Source organism: Coregonus clupeaformis, chromosome 40, assembly GCF_020615455.1.
Source record: "Coregonus clupeaformis isolate EN_2021a chromosome 40, ASM2061545v1, whole genome shotgun sequence".
In the NCBI taxonomy this organism is placed as follows: Eukaryota; Metazoa; Chordata; class Actinopteri; order Salmoniformes; family Salmonidae; genus Coregonus; species Coregonus clupeaformis.
In genome coordinates, this window is record NC_059231.1 from 3,262,699 (window position 1) to 3,282,879 (window position 20,181).

Here is a 20,181-nt window from a genome sequence, read left to right on the forward strand (position 1 = left end):
GCATATCATCGCACACCTTCCTTGCAGGAGGGCCCCCCGTAGGCAGACTGGGAGCAGTCACAGACGTAGCCGGTGTTATTCTCGATGCACCTCCCTCTGTTGTGGCAGAGACTGCTGGAGCCGCTGCAGTGGCCGGGGCAGCCAGCGCTCACTCCTGGGGTCATCTTAGCCCGCTCCTCCAGGTTAAAGGTCACACCGTTTATAGTCAGAGTTCTGATGCAGCCCAAGAAGCCCCTCTGCCTGGCCGCCGTTCCCCCTGGAGGAGGGACCACAGGTTATAACTAGTTCATATGTTTATTACAGTGTTATTAAAGATGTATAACTAGTATATATTGCATCATATTCCACTGAGTACTAGCTGCTGTTCCTCTTAGAGAAGGGAATGCAAGTTATAACTAGTTCATAATGCCTATAACAATGTTATAACACATTTCTAGTCTAGTCTTGATACTGATCGGTTCAGATTTCTAAACTTTAAATATTGTTAATAATCAGTTATACTATAGTCTGGTTTATACACCAGAAGTTAATGGTTATCTGTAGGAGGAATGTATATGGTGGGGTCAATGAAGGTTGGATAGGAGCCAGGGGGCTTTGGAATGTACTGAGTAGAGGAGAGGCAATCACATGATTGCAGTCGCTGATACGGGTGGAGAGCTTTGGATTGGAGAGGAATGGGGTTGAGGATAGGTCAGGTCACGTTAAGGGAGAAGGAACAGTTTATTACTTACATCACTTAACTTCCTGCCTAGCAATAAACAATGTAAGGTTTAGAGAGAAGGAGGAGTTTACCTAAATTGGAGTATATATATCTGTGTTGGTGGAAACATGTCTTTGTCTCATGCTGCTGTGTGACCCAGTGGGTGAATAAACTTGGTTTGAGCTTTAATAGTCGTCCGTCGGTTTTTACATTGTTATTCAGAACCTAACAATACATAATAACTCACTGAGAGGCTAAAGAAGCCCACTGCTTTACTGCAACCCTTGATTTAATTCCAGTAAGCAGACAACTCTGGAACTATTCATGTGTGAGAGGCCTCATTAAGACTAACTATATGCAAATATGGAAGAATAGCTATTAGGATGAAGCGTTGGGCAGACCTTTCCAAACATTATGTGCAGAAGAAACAGTAACGCGCCTGAATGACAAATCAAGATTTATGGCCAACCAAAGGTTTAATCTCAGGGAAAGCTTATAGGTAATGTCTTATAGGAAACCCATTAATGTGTGTAATGCCTTGGTATAACCAGAAAGTGACTGTGAAATAATCATAATGATCATTCATACTTTGACCTACTGTCTATTTGAGAATATCGTAACTCCTGAGATAGCAACTGTACCGAGACAATAGTATATCTCTGGTGGAACCTGTCAGAGGAAAGGCCACTCTTAAAGTCTGTCTAATGAAATAAATGGTTTCCTAAGGGGGGTTATATTACATTACTAAGGCCAGCCCTACCAACACACAGCTGACTGTTGAGACTGAGACTAAGGCTATGAGGCCAGGCCAGTCCTACCCACAAACAGCTGGCTGTTGAGCCGGAGGCGGAGGTGTCGGTCAGACAGAGCTTCCAGGAAGCGCAGGGGTAGCTGGTCCACCTGCAGAGAGGCCTCCTTCACGCTGCGCTCCGCCCTCACGTAGTGCCACTGCCTGTCATTCAGGGGCACGTGGGACTTAATGGCCAGGACCACCGGCCCGTTTTCCACGTCAAAGGAGAACGTCACCACGGACGGAGCTGAGGGAACAGAACAGGGACACAAGCTGACAGTCAGGTCGTAGAGAACTCATCCTTCAAACATGTTGAATTTCCATTTTGCTGACAACAGTTTCTTACATTTCCCCTTCAATAGACAGGCTGATTTTGAAGTAGGTCCTCACAATGAACACTGAGAATGTTTCTCTCTCTCTCTCTCTCTCTCTCTCTCTCTCTCTCTCTCTCTCTCTCTCTCTCTCTCTCTCTCTCTCTCTCTCTCTCTCTCTCTCTCTCTCTCTCTCTCTCTCTCTCTCTCTCTCTCTCTCTCTCTCTCTCTCGCTCTCTCTCTCTCGCTCTCTCTCTCTCTCTCTCTCTCTCTCTCTCTCATTTTCTGATCTCCATTTGATTACCTGGTTTTTAGTGAAATTATAAGTTTATTTTCAAAGCTAAGTTGACAGCCTGATGATATAGCGTTGTAGCTAAGTTGACAGCCTGATGATAAAGCACTGTAACTAAGTTGACAGCCTGATGATAAAGCGCTGTAGCTAAGTTGACAGCCTGATGATAAAGCGCTGTAACTAAGTTGACAGCCTGATGATATAGCGTTGTAGCTAAGTTGACAGCCTGATGATATAGCGCTGTAGCTAAGTTGACAGCCTGATGATAAAGCGCTGTAACTAAGTAGACAGCCTGATGATATAGCGCTGTAGCTAAGTTGACAGCCTGATGATAAAGCACTGTAGCTAAGTTGACAGCCTGATGATATAGCGCTGTAACTAAGTTGACAGCCTGATGATAAAGCGCTGTAGCTAAGTTGACAGCTTGATGATAAAGCGCTGTAACTAAGTTGACAGCCTGATGATAAAGCACTGTAACTAAGTAGACAGCCTGATGATAAAGCGCTGTAGCTAAGTTGACAGCCTGATGATAAAGCGCTGTAGCTAAGTTGACAGCCTGATGATAAAGCGCTGTAACTAAGTAGACAGCCTGATGATAAAGCGCTGTAGCTAAGTTGACAGCCTGATGATAAAGCGCTGTAGCTAAGTTGACAGCCTGATGATAAAGCGCTGTAACTAAGTTGACAGCTTGATGATATAGTGTTGTAGCTAAGTTGACAGCCTGATGATAAAGCGCTGTAACTAAGTTGACAGCTTGATGATATAGCGCTGTAGCTAAGTTGACAGCCTGATGATAAAGCGCTGTAGCTAAGTTGACAGCCTGATGATAAAGCGCTGTAGCTAAGTAGACAGCTTGATGATAAAGCGCTGTAACTAAGTTGACAGCCTGATGATAAAGCGCTGTAACTAAGTTGACAGCCTGATGATAAAGCGCTGTAGCTAAGTTGACAGCCTGATGATAAAGCGCTGTAGCTAAGTTGACAGCCTGATGATAAAGCGCTGTAGCTAAGTAGACAGCCTGATGATAAAGCACTGTAACTAAGTTGACAGCCTGATGATAAAGCGCTGTAACTAAGTTGACAGCCTGATGATAAAGCACTGTAACTAAGTTGACAGCCTGATGATATAGCGCTGTAGCTAAGTTGACAGCCTGATGATAAAGCGCTGTAGCTAAGTTGACAGCCTGATGATAAAGCACTGTAACTAAGTTGACAGCCTGATGATATAGCGCTGTAGCTAAGTTGACAGCCTGATGATAAAGCGCTGTAGCTAAGTTGACAGCCTGATGATAAAGCGCTGTAGCTAAGTTGACAGCTTGATGATAAAGCGCTGTAGCTAAGTAGACAGCCTGATGATAAAGCACTGTAACTAGGTTGACAGCCTGATGATAAAGCGCTGTAGCTAAGTTGACAGCCTGATGATAAAGCGCTGTAGCTAAGTAGACAGCCTGATGATAAAGCGCTGTAGCTAAGTAGACAGCCTGATGATAAAGCGCTGTAGCTAAGTAGACAGCCTGATGATAAAGCACTGTAACTAGGTTGACAGCCTGATGATAAAGCGCTGTAGCTAAGTTGACAGCCTGATGATAAAGCGCTGTAACTAAGTTGACAGCCTGATGATAAAGCGCTGTAACTAAGTTGACAGCCTGATGATAAAGCGCTGTAACTAGGTTGACAGCCTGATGATAAAGCGCTGTAGCTAAGTTGACAGCCTGATGATAAAGCGCTGTAGCTAAGTTGACAGCTTGATGATATAGCGCTGTAGCTAAGTTGACAGCTTGATGATATAGCGCTGTAGCTAAGTTGACAGCTTGATGATAAAGCGCTGTAGCTATGTTGACAGCCTGATGATAAAGCGCTGTAGCTAAGTTGACAACCTGATGATATAGCGCTGTCAACTAAGTAGACAGCCTGATGATAAAGCGCTGTAACTAAGTTGACAGCTTGATGATATAGCAATGTAGCTATGTTGACAGCTTGATGATATAGCGCTGTAACTAAGTTGACAGCTTCAAATCAAATCACATTTTGTTTGTTACATTCGCCGAATACAACAGGTGTAGACCTTACAGTGAAATGCTTACTTACAAGCCCTTAACCAACAAAGCAGTTTTAAGAAAGAATACCAAAAGAAATCACCCAAAAATACAATATAAAATAATATGAAATAAAAGTAACAAATAATTAAAGAGCAGCAGTAAAACTAACAATAGCGAGGCTATATACAGGGGATACCGGTACGAGTCAATGTTTGGGGGCACCGGTTAGTCGAGGTAATTGGGGTAATATGTACATGTAGGTAGAGTTATTAAAGTGACAATGCATAGAGAATAAACAGAGAGTAGCAGCAGCGTAAAAGAGGGTTGGGGGGGGGGCAATGCAAATAGTCTGGGTAGCCATTTGATTAGATGATCAGGAGTCTTATGGCTTGGGGGTAGAAACTGTTTAGAAGCCTCTTGGAACTAGACTTGGTGCTCTGGTGCAACTTGCTGTGCAGTAGCAGAGAGAACAGTCTATGACTAGGGTGGCTGGAGTCTTTGACAATTTTTAGGGCCTTCCTCTGACACCGCCTGGTATAGAGGTTCTGGATGGCAGGAAGCTTGGCCCCAGTGATGTACTGGGCCGTACGCACTACCCTCTGTAGTGACTTCTCAGTCTCCTTAGGGGGAATAGGTTTTGTCGTGCCCTCTTCACGACTGTCTTGGTGTGCTTGGACCATGTTAGTTTGTTGTTGATGTGGACACCAAGGAACTTGAAGCTCTCAACCTGCTCCATTACAGCCCTGTCGATGAGAATGGGGGCGTGCTCGGTCCTCTTCTTTTTCCTGTAGTCCACAATCATCTCCTTTGTCTTGATCACCTTGAGGGAGAGGTTGTTGTCCTGGCACCACACGGCCAGGTCTCTGACCTCCTCCCTATAGGCTGTCTCATTGTTGTCGGTGATCAGGCCTACCACTGTTGTGTCATCGGCAAACTTAATGATGGTGTTGGAGTTGTGCCTGGCCATGCAGTCATGGGTGAACAGGGAGTACAGGAGGGGACTGAGCACGCACCCCTGAGGGGCCCACGTGTTGCAGATGTGTTGTTACCTACCCTTACCACCTGGGGGGCGGCCCGTCAGGAAGTCCAGGATCCAGTTGCAGAGGGAGGTGTTTAGTCCCAGGGTCCTTAGCTTAGTGATGAGCTTTGAGGGCACTATGGTGTTGAACGCTGAGCTGTAGTCAATGAATAGCATTCTCACATAGGTGTTCCTTTTGTCCAGGTGTGAAAGGGCAGTGTGGAGCGCAATAGAGATTGCATCATCTGTGGATCTGTTGGGGCGATATACAAATTGGAGTTGGTCTAGGGTTTCTGGGATAATGGTGTTGATGTGAGCCATGACCAGCCTTTCAAAGCACTTCATGGCTACAGATGTGAGTGCTACGGGTCGGTAGTCATTTAGGCAGGTTACCTTAGTGTTCTTGGGCACAGGGACTATGGTGGTCTGCTTGAAACATGTTCGTATTACAGACTCAGACAGGGACATGTTGAAAATGTCAGTGAAGACACTTGCCAGTTGGACAGCGCATGCTCGGAGTACACGTCCTGGTAATCTGTCTGTGAATGTTGACCTGTTAAAAGGTCTTACTCACATTGGCTACAGAGAGCGTGATCACACAGTCATCCGGAACAGCTGATGCTCTCATGCATGTTTCAGTGTTACTTGCCTTGAAGCGAGCATAGAAGTAATTTAGCTTGTCTGGTGGGCTCATGTCACTGGACAGCTCGCGGCTGTGCTTCCCTTTGTAGTCTGTAATAGTTAGCAAGCCCTGCCACATCCGACGAGCGTCAGAGCCGGTGTAGTACGATTCGATCTTAGTCCTGTATTGACTCTTTGCCTGTTTGATGGTTTGTCGGAAGGCATAGCAAGATTTCTTATAAGCTTCCCGCTCCTTGAAAGCGGCAGCTCTACCCTTTAGCTCAGTGTTGCCTGTAATCCATGGCTTTTGGTTGGGGTATGTACGTACAGTCACTGTGGGGACGACATCATCGATGCACTTATTGTTGAAGCCAGTGACTGATATGGTGTACTCCTCAATGCCATTGGAAGAATCCCGGAACATATTCCAGTCTGTGCTAGCAGAACAGTCCTGTAGCTTAGCATCTGCTTCATCTGACCACTTTTTTATTGACCGAGTCACTGGTGCTTCTATCAATGTAATTGTCTGCATCACTTCCAATCCCCCATGTTTTTTATATATATACTCCCCTTTATTACTTTTCAACCCCGCCATCCTTTCCCTACTTGGAGTAAATTAGTGAACAACAATGCCCAGGCCTCTACTTCCGGTCTCTACTTACTATCTACACCTTATGGACACAGTTAATTTTACAATATTTCTATTATATATATACAGTGGGGAGAACAAGTATTTGATACACTGCCGATTTTGCAGGTTTTCCTACTTACAAAGCATGTAGAGGTCTGTAATTTTTATCATAGGTACACTTTAACTGTGAGAGACGGAATCTAAAACAAAAATCCAGAAAATCACATTGTATGATTTTTAAGTAATTAATTTGCATTTTATTGCATGACATAAGTATTTGATACATCAGAAAAGCAGAACTTAATATTTGGTACAGAAACCTTTGTTTGCAATTCCAGAGATCATACGTTTCCTGTAGGTCTTGACCAGGTTTGCACACACTGCAGCAGGGATTTTGGCCCACTCCTCCATACAGACCTTCTCCAGATCCTTCAGGTTTCGGGGCTGTCGCTGGGCAATACAGACATTCAGCTCCCTCCAAATATTTTCTATTGGGTTCAGGTCTAGAGACTGGCTAGGCCACTCCAGGACCTTGAGATGCTTCTTACGGAGCCACTCCTTAGTTGCCCTGGCTGTGTGTTTCGGGTCGTTGTCATGCTGGAAGACCCAGCCACGACCCATCTTCAATGCTCTTACTGAGGGAAGGAGGTTGTTGGCCAAGATCTCGCGATACATGGCCCCATCCATCCTCCCCTCAATACGGTGCAGTCGTCCTGTCCCCTTTGCAGAAAAGCATCCCCAAAGAATGATGTTTCCACCTCCATGCTTCACGGTTGGGATGGTGTTCTTGGGGTTGTACTCATCCTTCTTCATCCTCCAAACACGGTGAGTGGAGTTTAGACCAAAAAGCTCTATTTTTGTCTCATCAGACCACATGACGTTCTCCCATTCCTCCTCTGGATCATCCAGATGGTCATTGGCAAACTTCAGACGGGCCTGGACATGCGCTGGCTTGAGCAGGGGGACCTTGCGTGCGCTGCAGGATTTTAATCCATGACGACGTAGTGTGTTACTAATGGTTTTCTTTGAGACTGTGGTCCCAGCTCTCTTCAGGTCATTGACCAGGTCCTGCCGTGTAGTTCTGGGCTGATCCCTCACCTTCCTCATGATCATTGATGCCCCACGAGGTGAGATCTTGCATGGAGCCCCAGACCGAGGGTGATTGACCGTCATCTTGAACTTCTTCCATTTTCTAATAATTGCGCCAACAGTTTTTGCCTTCTCACCAAGCTGCTTGCCTATTGTCCTGTAGCCCATCCCAGCCTTGTGCAGGTCTACAATTTTATCCCTGATGTCCTTACACAGCTCTCTGGTCTTGGCCATTGTGGAGAGGTTGGAGTCTGTTTGATTAATCCAATCAATATTTTAATATAGCAGGTCTGGGACAGGTAGGGGGTTCCATAACCGCAGGCAGAACAGTTTAAACTGGAATAGCAGCAAGGCCAGGCGGACTGGGGACAGCAAGGAGTCACCACGGCCGGTAGTCCCGACGTATGGTCCTAGGGCTCAGGTCTCTCAGTTGGCTTTCATAGCCGATCATTTAGAGTTGAAAACAGCAGGTCTGGGACAGGTAGGGGTTTTCGTGAGCCGCAGGCAGAACAGTTGAAACTGGAATAGCAGCAAGGCCAGGCGGACTGGGGACAGCAAGGTGTCATCATGCCCGGTAGTCCTGACGTATGGTCCTAGGGGCTCAGGTTCTCAGAGAGAAAGAGAGAACGAGAGAATTAGAGAGAGCATACTTAAATTCACACAGGACACTGGATAAGACAGGAGAAGTACTCCAGGTATAACCAACTAACCCCAGCCCCCCGACACATAAACTACTGCAGCATAAATACTGGAGGCTGAGACAGGAGCGGTCCGGAGACACTGTGGCCCCATCCGAAGAAACCCCGGACAGGGCCAAACAGGAAGGATATAACCCCCACCCACTCCGCCAAAGCACAGCCCCCGCACCACTAGAGGGATATCCCCAACCACCAACTTACAATCCTGAGACAAGGCCTAGTATAGCCCACAGAGGTCTCCACCACAGCACAAACCAAGGGGGGCGCCAACCCAGACAGGAAGATCACGTCAGTAACTCAACCCACTCAAGTGACGCACCCCTCCCAGGGACGGCATGAAAGAGCACCAGCAAGCCAGTGACTCAGCCCCTGCAACAGGGTTAGAGGCAGAGAACCCCAGTGGAGAGGGAACCGGCCCGGCAGAGACAGCAAGGGCTGTTCGTTGCTCCAGCCTTTCCGTTCACCTTCACACTCCTGGGCCAGACTACACTCAATCATATGACCTACTGAAGAGATAAGTCTTCAGTAAAGACTTAAAGGTTGAGACCGAGTCTGCGTCTCTCACATGGGTAGGCAGACTGTTCCATAAAAAATGGAGATCTATAGGAGAAAGCCCTGCCTCCCGCTGTTTGCTTAGAAATTCTAGGGACAATTAGGAGGCCTAGCGTCTTGTGACCGTAGCGTACGTATTGGTATGTACGGCAGGACCAACTCGGAAAGATAGGTAGGAGCAAGCCCATGTAACGCTTTTATAGGTTAACAGTAAAACCTTGAAATCAGCCCGTTGCCTTAACAGGAAGCCAGTGTAGGGAAGCTAGCACTGGAGTAATATGATCAAATTTCTTGGTTCTAGTCAGGATTCTAGCAGCCGTATTTAGCACTAACTGAAGTTTATTTAGTGCTTTATCCGGGTAGACGGAAAATAGAGCATTGCAGTAGTCTAATCTAGAAGTAACAAATGCATGGATTAATTTTTCTGCATCATTTTTGGACAGAAAATTTCTGATTTTTGCAATGTTACGTAGATGGAAAAAAGCTGTCCTTGAAACAGTCTTGATATGTTCGTCAAAAAGAGATCAGGGTCAAGAGTAACGCCTAGGTCCTTCACAGTTTTATTTGAGACGACTTTACAACCATCAAGATGAATTGTCAGATTTAACAGAAGATCTCTTTGTTTCTTGGGACCTAGTACAAGCATCTCTGTTTTGTCCGAGTTTAAAAGTAAAAGTTTTCAGCCATCCACTTCCTTATGTCTGAAACACAGGCTTCTAGCGAGGCAATTTTGGGGCTTCACCATGCTTCATTGAAATGTACAGCTGTGTGTCATCCGCATAGCAGTGAAAGTTAACATTATGTTTTCGAATAACATCCCCAAGAGGTAAAATATATAGTGAAAACAATAGTGGTCCTAAAACGGAACCTTGAGGAACACCGAAATGTACAGTTGATTTGTCGGAGGACAGACCATTCACAGAGACAAACTGATATCTTTCCGACAGGTAGGATCTAAACCAGGCCAGAACTTGTCCGTGTAGACCAATTTGGGTTTCCAGTCTCTCCAAAAGAATGTGGTGATCGATGGTGTCAAAGGCAGCACTAAGGTCTAGTAGCACGAGGACAGATGCGTAGAGCCTCGGTCTGACGCCATTAAAAGGTCATTTACCACCTTCACAAGTGTGAGTGTGTGGACAGGTGTCTTTTATACAGGTAACGAGTTCAAACAGGTGCAGTTAATACAGGTAATGAGTGGAGAACAGGAGGGCTTCTTAAAGAAAAACTAACAGGTCTGTGAGAGCCGGAATTCTTACTGGTTGGTAGGTGATCAAATACTTATGTCATGCAATAAAATGCAAATTAATTACTTAAAAATCATACAATGTGATTTTCTGGATTTTTGTTTTAGATTCCGTCTTTCACAGTTAATGTGTACCTATGATAAAAATTACAGACCTCTACATGCTTTGTAAGTAGGAAAACCTGCAAAATCGGCAGTGTATCAAATACTTGTTCTCCCCACTGTATTTATTTATTTTGCTCCTGAACTTCTTCTACTCTCAACCTCACTGATCATTTTCATGATGTCCATCCGGTTTGCTTCTATATGCCATATCTTTCTAACTGTGCTCTTTCCCAAAAACTCCCAACATACAACCTATATACTTATTATGGACACAGTATGCTTACAATATTAGCTATCTTTGTTATTATTTGTTGTTATTTGTTATTAGTCCCATCCTTCATCTCTATTCAATACCTCCCATCTATCTCTTAACACCATCCATATAGGATTTCTATTTGCCATATATATTTCAACCGTACTGTGATGTTTTACAAAAGTTCTGAACCTTTCTATTCTCATTGCTTCTACACATTGTGAATTAAAAATATTTTTTTTTGCTAAAAGTATTATTAAATTATTGATCGATTGACTATGACTTTTCAGATCACCCAGTAATACTATCTGCAAGGTTAGCTCCAGGTAAATATTGCAATCCTTTAGCCATTCCTGGACCTGTGTCCAAAAACAAGCTACAAATGGACAGAACCAAAACAAATGATCTAATGATTCTGTCTCTTCTGGTTGCACATTTAACATGCTGGTAGAAATTAGGTTAAATGGATTTAAGTTTCACTGCATTAAAGTCCCCGGCCACTAGGAGCGCCGCCTCTGGATGAGCGTTTTCCTGTTTGCTTATGGCCTTATACAGCTCATTGAGTGTGGTCTTAGTGCCAGCATCGGTTTGTGGTGGTAAATAGACAGCTACGAAGAATATAGATTAAAACTCTCTTTGTAGATAGTGTGGTCTACAGCTTATCATGAGATACTCTACCTCAGGTGAGCAAAACCTTGAGACTTCCTTAGATATCGTGCACCAGCTGTTGTTTACAAATATACATAGACCGCCACCCCTTGTCTTATAAGAGGCTGCTGTTCTATCCTGCCGATACAGTGTATAACCCGCCAGCTGTATGTTATTCATGTCATCGTTCAGCCACGACTCGGTGAAACATAAGATATTACAGTTTTTAATGTCCCGTTGGTAGGATATTCGTGCCTGTAGTTCATCCATTTTATTATCAAGCGATTGTAAGTTGGCCAATAGTATCGATGGCAAAGGCAGATTAGCCACTTGTCACCGGCTCCTTACCAGGCACCCCGATCTTCTTCCGCGATATCTCCTTTTCTTTCTACTGCGAATGACGGGGATGAGGGCCCTGTCGGGTGTCTGGAGAAAATTACTCTCGTCTGACTCATTAAAGAACAATTATTCATCCAGTTCAAGGTGAGTAATCTCTGTTCTGATGTCCAGAAGCTCTTTTCGGTCATAAGAGACAGTAGCAGCAACATTATGTACAAAATAAGTTACAAACAATGCTGCTCTTTAATTATTTTTTACTTATCTATTTTTTACTTACCACTAATTTTTTCTTAAAAACTGCATTGTTGGTTAAGGGCTTGTAAGCATTTCACTGTAAGGATCTACACCTGTTGTATTCGGCGCATGTGACAAATAACATTAGATTTGATTTGATTTGTATGTGTGCGAGTGTGTGTTTTGTGTGTGTGTGGCCTTCTCATGCTTGTATGTGAGTGTGTGTGTGTGTGTGTGTGTGTGTGTGTGGCTCACAAACTCACAGCTGAGCTCCACTCTGATGAAGTCCTTGAGGCCCACGTTCTCCAGGAAGACTCCTGAGGGAGCGCTGGTCTTGAAGTAGAAGGAGATATCAGCGCTGAGCTCTGCCTGGAGGGTGGGGAAGTGCAGGTAGGATGACTCCTGGTAGAAGGACGCTGCATTCCACACAGACTCTAGAAGACAGGAAATACACATATCTTCTTAGAGGAAGGTCTTGACTCACATTAGATGGATTCAAAGATCAGTGAAAATGGGTTCACGTCTTGGACTGAACGGAGTTTGAACACAAACAATATTTAATCAGCATTTTTCCTGGAAAAACAAGGATGTTCAAAGGGACCATCTGTAAGATAAACATTTTACAAAATAGAACAGTTCACCTACTGTCGCCATAACAACGCAGCGGGCCGATTCTGTAGAGCGCCTCAGAGCCGGTTCTGTTGGTGTCTCCAATCACGATCTCACTCACTGGTAAGTGCTCTTTGTAGGAAAGGACTCCTGTGTCATTAGCCCTGCAATACAGAGAGACGAGTATGCTCTCTTTGGAAGGAATCAATCAATGATTAACCCCTCCCTCCCTTGTCATGACCCACTTAAACTGATACATTTGGTCTCTTCCAGAAAATCTCCATCTGACACGAGGTAATATACTGAATACTGCCAACATGTAGAAATATAGATAGACAAGCACGAGAAGATATGCACACAGATTATTTAGCTAAATCATATTGATGGGCAGTAGATACACAGAGAGAGACATATTTGCCTTGTTACCATGAGTCTGTGTCAGCATCACAGTTGCAGAAGTAGTTCATGTCCATGCAGTTGTCCTCCATGCTGCAGGAGCACTGCTGAACCCCCGGCAGGAAGCCTCCCCAGTAGGTCCGTCTCTCTCCACCCTGGTCGACCCACCAGGACAAGGGGCTGCCATCTGGACCAAACACAGGATTACAATTAGGTCCACATACAGAGTAACAGAATCTGCACAGTGACTGTGATTATAGCCCTGGGCATCTTTTGGCATCCCATGGCAGTGTGTCAATAAGCCCTCAGTGATGCCAGTCAGGCAGGCAGGGCTCATTTCCTGGAGCATCTGTAAGTGGCCCTGCTACAGTCTTCTGTCCCACATCATGACTCTGCCTGAGAGACACTACAGGCCTGCAGGAAGCAGCCTCTCAGCTCTCAGCACAGATATAGGCTTCTATCAACACAACATGACTCTGCCTGAGAGACACTACAGGCCTGCAGGAAGCAGCCTCTCAGCTCTCAGCACAGATATAGGCTTCTATCAACACAACATGACTCTGCCTGAGAGACACTACAGGCCTGCAGGAAGCAGCCTCTCAGCTCTCAGCACAGATATAGGCTTCTATCAACACAACATGACTCTGCCTGAGAGACACTATAGGCCTGCAGGGAGCAGGCTCTCAGCTCGTAGACTGTACTTTTAACACAGGAGAATGGTGGGAGGGTGGGGACCATATAATGGGATGTAATGAGTAATGTAATGAGAGTAATTTGAAGTGTGGTCATGGTGGGTTTGTGACAGTGTTACTAGTCAAGTCACACTGCCTGACACTGACAGCGTATTTTGAGGGATAACGGATTACAGTGCATCAAAAACTTGCTATCCAATATTCTTCTGTCTTTGTTCATCATGTCATTGTTACTCAATTGAAACAAAGCTGATTAGATCACTGAAAAGAAGAAAAATGTTTAGGAAATAACAAATTATATGGAAATAAGGTTAATTGTTGTGGGGGCAATGTCGATGAAAATTAGCAAATCAACTTGATGCCTCTCGTCAAGAGCCGTGCGGCCGTTACCGAAAACCTGATTTTTAACAGGGTCGTCAGAAAGTATAATTGCCCCGACCTAGCTCAATATCTAGGTGTCAGATAAGAACGAGACTTCAGCGTCCATAATGTGACCATTAGACTTGCCACCTTTCGGACTGAATAAGTTTGTAGGGGCAACAGTTTTGATTAAATGTATCTCTTATCGCTCTCACATGCTCATCTCTGTACATTAAGAACCAATGATGTGCTACCTTTTTGAAGCACTTCTGACAATGCTAACATCTTTTCAGCTAAGTCTCAGAGTTCTAAAACCGGACCAAAGCACTTGGGTTGTGCAGCAACAGCGCCAGTAGCTAGCTAACACCAGTTGGATGAGAGGCAAGCTACAAGCAAAGGAAGCTAGCTATATTTTGTTATGGAAGGTTTTTCACATGGTTGAAGTCATCTGTGTAAACTGTTGGCCTTGACACTTGCGTGTAATCAGAGCACAAACAAATAAGCACAAATAAGATAGCGAACGTCCTTGGCTGCTATTGCCAGTTAGATAGCCAACGTTAGCTAGCTAGCTAGCTACAAGGCAACAACGCTCTAACATTACACACCTGACACATTAGCTGTATGGACAGATCTTGCACCGGCACAACTCAATGTTGACAATACCTCCCACATTCTTCCACTAAGAACAGCTAGATAGCTAGGTAGCTAAGTAAAGTTCATAGTCAACACCAAACCTTGGGAAATTGGCACGTTGCTAATGTATAATACATGCAATGGGCATTGCTCATCTAACATTACCTTTAGCTAACGTTCCTCCATATACTAGTCAACCTGGCTTGCTTAGCAATGTAGTTAGCTAACGTTACAGCCCTTCCCTTATGCATTGATTCAGTACGCTCCCTCCTCTGTCAATGCAATTTTCCTTTTCTCATTATAATCCAAATTTGTGCTGACCGATTAACACAGTGTCAAGTTACTTTTCAATGTATACCCGAAAACCTGAAGTCGCCATCCAAGTAAAAAGTAGCCAAGGAGGTGCCGGTGCACATTCTTGCATTCAACACCAACATCGTTGCTTGCTTGTGCGACCTTTGCACATTCAAAAGAAAACGCCATGCTTGCTAACTTGGTTAGCAATGTGACCGTTTTAAACACATCAACTGTTTAAAGACAAAAAAAAAAAATACCAAGCAAGATAAATACTGAGTGAATAAACAACAACAAAAGCTTCCTGTCATCACCAGACTGTCCATTTACAGTAAATAGAGTGTCAAGAAAATGCGTTCATGACAGGGTAAAGCGTTAACCTCACTGCCACGGGATCTGAAGGTCCTGGGTTCACCTCTCGGAGGAGACATTTCGACCACGTTGTGTGCTTATTTTAAAATATATTTTAAAAGAGCATTGTTGAGTGGCAATGGACAGGGAGTGTGATGTGTACTACTGCTCTTATTACTATGGAGGGGAGAACGGTGGAGACTGAAGAGACCCACACTCAACACTCAAGGAATACGTCATAAGCCCTCATCCGTCAGATGCACTCCAACCCTACGGTACATCCCAGGGACACGTTGCTTAAAGGCAGGGTGGCGGATTGTGTTCCCTGAAATGCATACACCAGCTGATTGAGGGAGCGCAGGGCCCTGTCTATGCACTTGTTTATCTTCTGGTTCCAATGGAGAAGACCACTTACTGTACCAGGAAACATTCGGATGACCACCTCAAAGCACTTCTAAATCCGTGCATCTGCCACACCAGTGCCGTCCCCTTGGTGTATCACAAGTCGTTTTCACTGAGGTGGATGACTAGGATGTCAAGGGGAGAAGTAGCATAGGCCCTCTGCTGACGCAAAACACCGAGCAATTTGTGCCACTTCATGCATTGCTCTCCGAGCAACCTAATGTGACAGTCAGTAATGTAAGTAAATAGTTAATGGGTAGGCTACATGTTGATTATTTGTGTATTTTCCAGAAGCTTGTTCGATTGTGTTGTAAAAATGTTTCCCAGTTTCCTCCAAATTGGCTTAAATGGATTTCTGGTTTTTCTCTTCCCTCTGGAAAACCTGCTGTTATTATTAAATAAATACTAATAACTACATTATTACTATTGCAATTTGTCATTATTATGTATTTTTACTTGACTTGTATTGCTGTGTTATGCTGAATTATAATGTTGTATAATCACCTTCCTGTGTAAAAACCATGGAAATAAAAACAAAAAACGAAGCTTTAAGTAAGAAGTAGATGTTGGTCTGAAGCCGAAAAAGAAAGGATGAAAAAGATGACATGAGCACCACCATGCATACTCCACCCATGATCCACCAAGGGTTTCACCACCATGCATACTCCACCCATGCTCCACCAAGGTTTTCACCCCATGCATACTCCACCCATGCTCCACCAAGGGTTTCACTACCATGCACACTCCACCCAAGCTCTACCAAGGTTTTCACCCCATGCATACTCCACCCATGCTCCACCAAGGTTTTCACCACCATGCATACTCCACCCATGCTCCACCAAGGTTTTCACCACCATGCATACTCCACCCATGCTCCACCAAGGTTTTCACCACCCTGCATACTGCTCCACCAAGGGTTTCACCACCATGCATACTGCTCCACCAAGGTTTTCCAGCACACAACTTTGACCTACTACAGTAGCTATATTGGTCTATTGTATTCCAAGCTATGTGTATGCAGGTTGCTTAGGATTCAAACCTTGTCAAACAGCCTAATTCATACACTTAAGTAGAATAATGGACTTTACAGTGTCCTGCTATTAAAATAATATATAAATATATATATATATATATGTCCAGTCAAAAGTTTGGACACACCTACTCATTTAAGGGTTTTGCTTTCTTTTTAATATTTTTTTTAGTAACCAAAAAAGTGTTAAACAAATCAAAATATATGTTTTATTTGAGAGTCTTCAAAGTAGCCACCATTTGCCTTGATGACAGCTTGGCACACTCTTGGTTTCTGAGCTTATGTCAATATTACACAGGTAAGCAAACGGTTACAGAAATCAGGACTCCAGACAGGCTCTACAGACCTCTGTATATGAGTGACTGGATATATCTCTGGATATACTGTCCCCGTCCATACAGCCAGCGGGGTTCTCCGTATAACACACAGACAGGAAGAAAGAATTCTCTGGGAAAAAGAAAGGCGGAGGTGTATGTTTTATAATTAACTACTCATGGTGTGATTGTGCTAAGGTTACAGGAACTCAAGTCCTTTTGTTCTCCCGATCTGGAATACCTCACTATCAAATGCCGACTGCATTATCTCCCGCGAGAATTCTCCTTGGTCATCGTCAAGTCAGAGTATATTCCCCCTCAAGCCGAGACCGCAACGGCTCTCAAGGAATTACACTGGACTTTGTGCAAACTGTAAACCGTATATCCTGAGGCCGCATTTATTGTTTTTGGGGACATTAATAAAGCAAATCTGAGGAAAACTCTACTGAAGTTTTATCAACACATTGCCTGTGCTACTTGCTCATCAAGAAATCTTGACCATTGCTACTCCCCCTTCCGGGATGGCCTCCCTTCAGCAAATCAGATAACAATTCCATTCTGCTCCTCCCTTCCCATAGGCAGAAACTTAAACAGGAAGTACCCGTGGTAAAGACTGTTCAACTTAGGTCTGACCAATCGAAATCTATGGTTCAAGATTGTTTTGATCACGTGGATTTGGATACAGTGCCTTTCGAAAGTACTCAGACCCCTTGACTTTTTCCACATTTTGTTACGTTACAGCCTTATTCTAAAACAGATTAAATAAAAATCCTCAGCAATCTACACACAATAGCCCATAATGACAAAGCAAAAACAGTTTTTTAGAATTTCTTGAAAATGTATAAAATAATAATTAAAAAAATACCTTATTTACAGAAGTATTCCAACCCTTTGCTATGAGACTCTAAATTGAGCTCAGGTGCATCCTGTTTCCATTGACATCCTTGAGATGTTTCTACAACTTGATTGGAGTCCACCTGTGGTAAATTCAATTGATTGGACATGATTTGGAAAGGCACACACCTGTCTATATAAGGTCCCACAGTTGACAGAGCATGTCAGAGCAAAAACCAATCCATGATGTTGAAGGAATTGTCCGTAGAGCTCAGAGACAGGATTATGACGAGGCACAGATCTGGGGAAGGGTACCCAAAACATTCTGCAGCATTGAAGGTCCGCAAGGACACAGTGGCCTCCATCATTTTTAAACAGAAGAAGTTTGGAACCACCAAGACTCTTCCTAGAGCTGGCCGACTGTCTAAACTGAGCAATCGGGGGAGAAGGGCCTTGGTCACGGAGGTGAATAAGAACCCGATGGTCACTCTGACAGAGCTCCAGAGTTCCTCTGTGGAGATGGGAGAACCTTCCAGAAGGACAACCATCTCTGCAGCACTCCACCAATCAGGCTTTTATGGTAGAGTGGCCAGACGGAAGCCACTCCTCAGTAAAAGGCACATGACTGCCCACTTGGAGTTTGCCAAAAGGCACCTAAAGACTCTCAGACCATGAGAAACAAGATTCTCTGCTCTGATGAAACCAAGATTTAACTACTTGGCCTGAATGCCAAGCGTCACGTCTGGAGGAAACCTGGCACCATCCCTACGGTGAAGCATGGTGGTGGCAGCATCATGCTGTGGGGATATTTTTCAGCAGCAGGGACTGGGAGACTACATTTACATTTTAGTCATTTAGCAGACGCTCTTATCCAGAGCGACTTACAGTTAATGAGTGCATACATTTTCATACTGGCCCCCCGTTGCAAACGCCATGCTCTACCAACTGAGCTACACGGGACAAGTTACCAACAACGATGAGACAGCCTATGAAAACGGTTGGCTGGAATGTCCCCACACGTCTGAGCGGTCGGCTGTGAATGCCCTCACCCGCTACTAAAATTATGCTAACTGTGATTTTGGGTTCTGACCCTCCACAGGATGTCCGTAAAAAAAAATGCTGATGCTTCTCTGGGTTCTGACCCTCCACAGGATTTCCGGTAAGAACAATACTGATGCTTCTCTGGGTTCTGACCCTCTACAGGATGTCCAGTAAGATACTGATGCTTCTCTGGTTCTGACCCTCTACAGGATGTCCGGTAAGATGCTGATGCTTCTCTGGGTTCTGACCCTTTACATGATGTCCGGTAATATGCTGATGCTTCTCTGGGTTCTGACCCTTTACATGATGTCCGGTAATATGCTGATGCTTCTCTGGGTTCTGACCCTTTACATGATGTCCGGTAAGATGCTGATGCTTCTCTATGTTCTGACCCTCTACAGGATGTCAGGTAAGATGCTGATGCTTCTCTATGTTCTGACCCTCTACAGGATGTCAGGTAAGATGCTGATGGTCCTCTGGGTTCTGACCCTCTACAGGATGTCAGGTAAGATGCTGATGGTCCTCTGGGTTCTGACCCTCTACAGGATGTCAGGTAAGATGCTGATGGTCCTCTGGGTTCTGACCCTCTACAGGATGTCAGGTAAGATGCTGATGCTTCTCTATGTTCTGACCCTCTACAGGATGTCAGGTAAGATGCTGATGGTCCTCTGGGTTCTGACCCTCTACAGGATGTCAGGTAAGATGCTGATGGTCCTCTGGGTTCTGACCCTCTACAGGATGTCAGGTAAGATGCTGATGGTCCTCTGGGTTCTGACCCTCTACAGGATGTCAGGTAAGATGCTGATGGTCCTCTGGGTTCTGACCCTCTACAGGATATCAGGTAAGATGCTGATGGTCCTCTGGGTTCTGACCCTCTACAGGATGTCAGGTAAGATGCTGATGGTCCTCTGGGTTCTGACCCTCTACAGGATGTCAAGTAAGATGCTGATGGTCCTCTGGGTTCTGACCCTCTACAGGATGTCAGGTAAGATGCTGATGGTCCTCTGGGTTCTGACCCTCTACAGGATGTCAGGTAAGATGCTGATGGTCCTCTGGGTTCTGACCCTCTACAGGATGTCAGGTAAGATGCTGATGGTCCTCTGGGTTCTGACCCTCTACAGGATATCAGGTAAGATGCTGATGGTCCTCTGGGTTCTGACCCTCTACAGGATGTCAGGTAAGATGCTGATGGTCCTCTGGGTTCTGACCCTCTACAGGATGTCAGGTAAGATGCTGATGGTCCTCTGGGTTCTGACCCTCTACAGGATGTCAGGTAAGATGCTGATGGTCCTCTGGGTTCTGACCCTCTACAGGATATCAGGTAAGATGCTGATGGTCCTCTGGGTTCTGACCCTCTACAGGATGTCAGGTAAGATGCTGATGGTCCTCTGGGTTCTGACCCTCTACAGGATGTCAGGTAAGATGCTGATGGTCCTCTGGGTTCTGACCCTCTACAGGATGTCAGGTAAGATGCTGATGGTCCTCTGGGTTCTGACCCTCTACAGGATGTCAGGTAAGATGCTGATGGTCCTCTGGGTTCTGACCCTCTACAGGATGTCAGGTAAGATGCTGATGGTCCTCCTTTCAGGGTTTTATTTCCTTTTCCTCTTCACCAACACACTTTTGGTCATATAACATGAATCTTGACTTGGAGTGAATCTTG

At 44.8% G+C, this 20,181-nt stretch overlaps 1 protein-coding gene across 1 annotated transcript in view; it reads right to left on the minus strand.

Annotated features, from left to right (window-relative positions):
* Positions 1-20,181, minus strand: part of LOC121555203 (contactin-associated protein-like 5) — a 133,656-nt gene that overhangs the window by 9,497 nt on the left and 103,978 nt on the right. Inside the window, 5 exon segments of the mRNA XM_045212054.1 lie at positions 17-256; positions 1,519-1,737; positions 11,826-11,996; positions 12,208-12,335; positions 12,598-12,754. Coding sequence (XP_045067989.1) covers positions 17-256; positions 1,519-1,737; positions 11,826-11,996; positions 12,208-12,335; positions 12,598-12,754 — 915 coding nt within the window.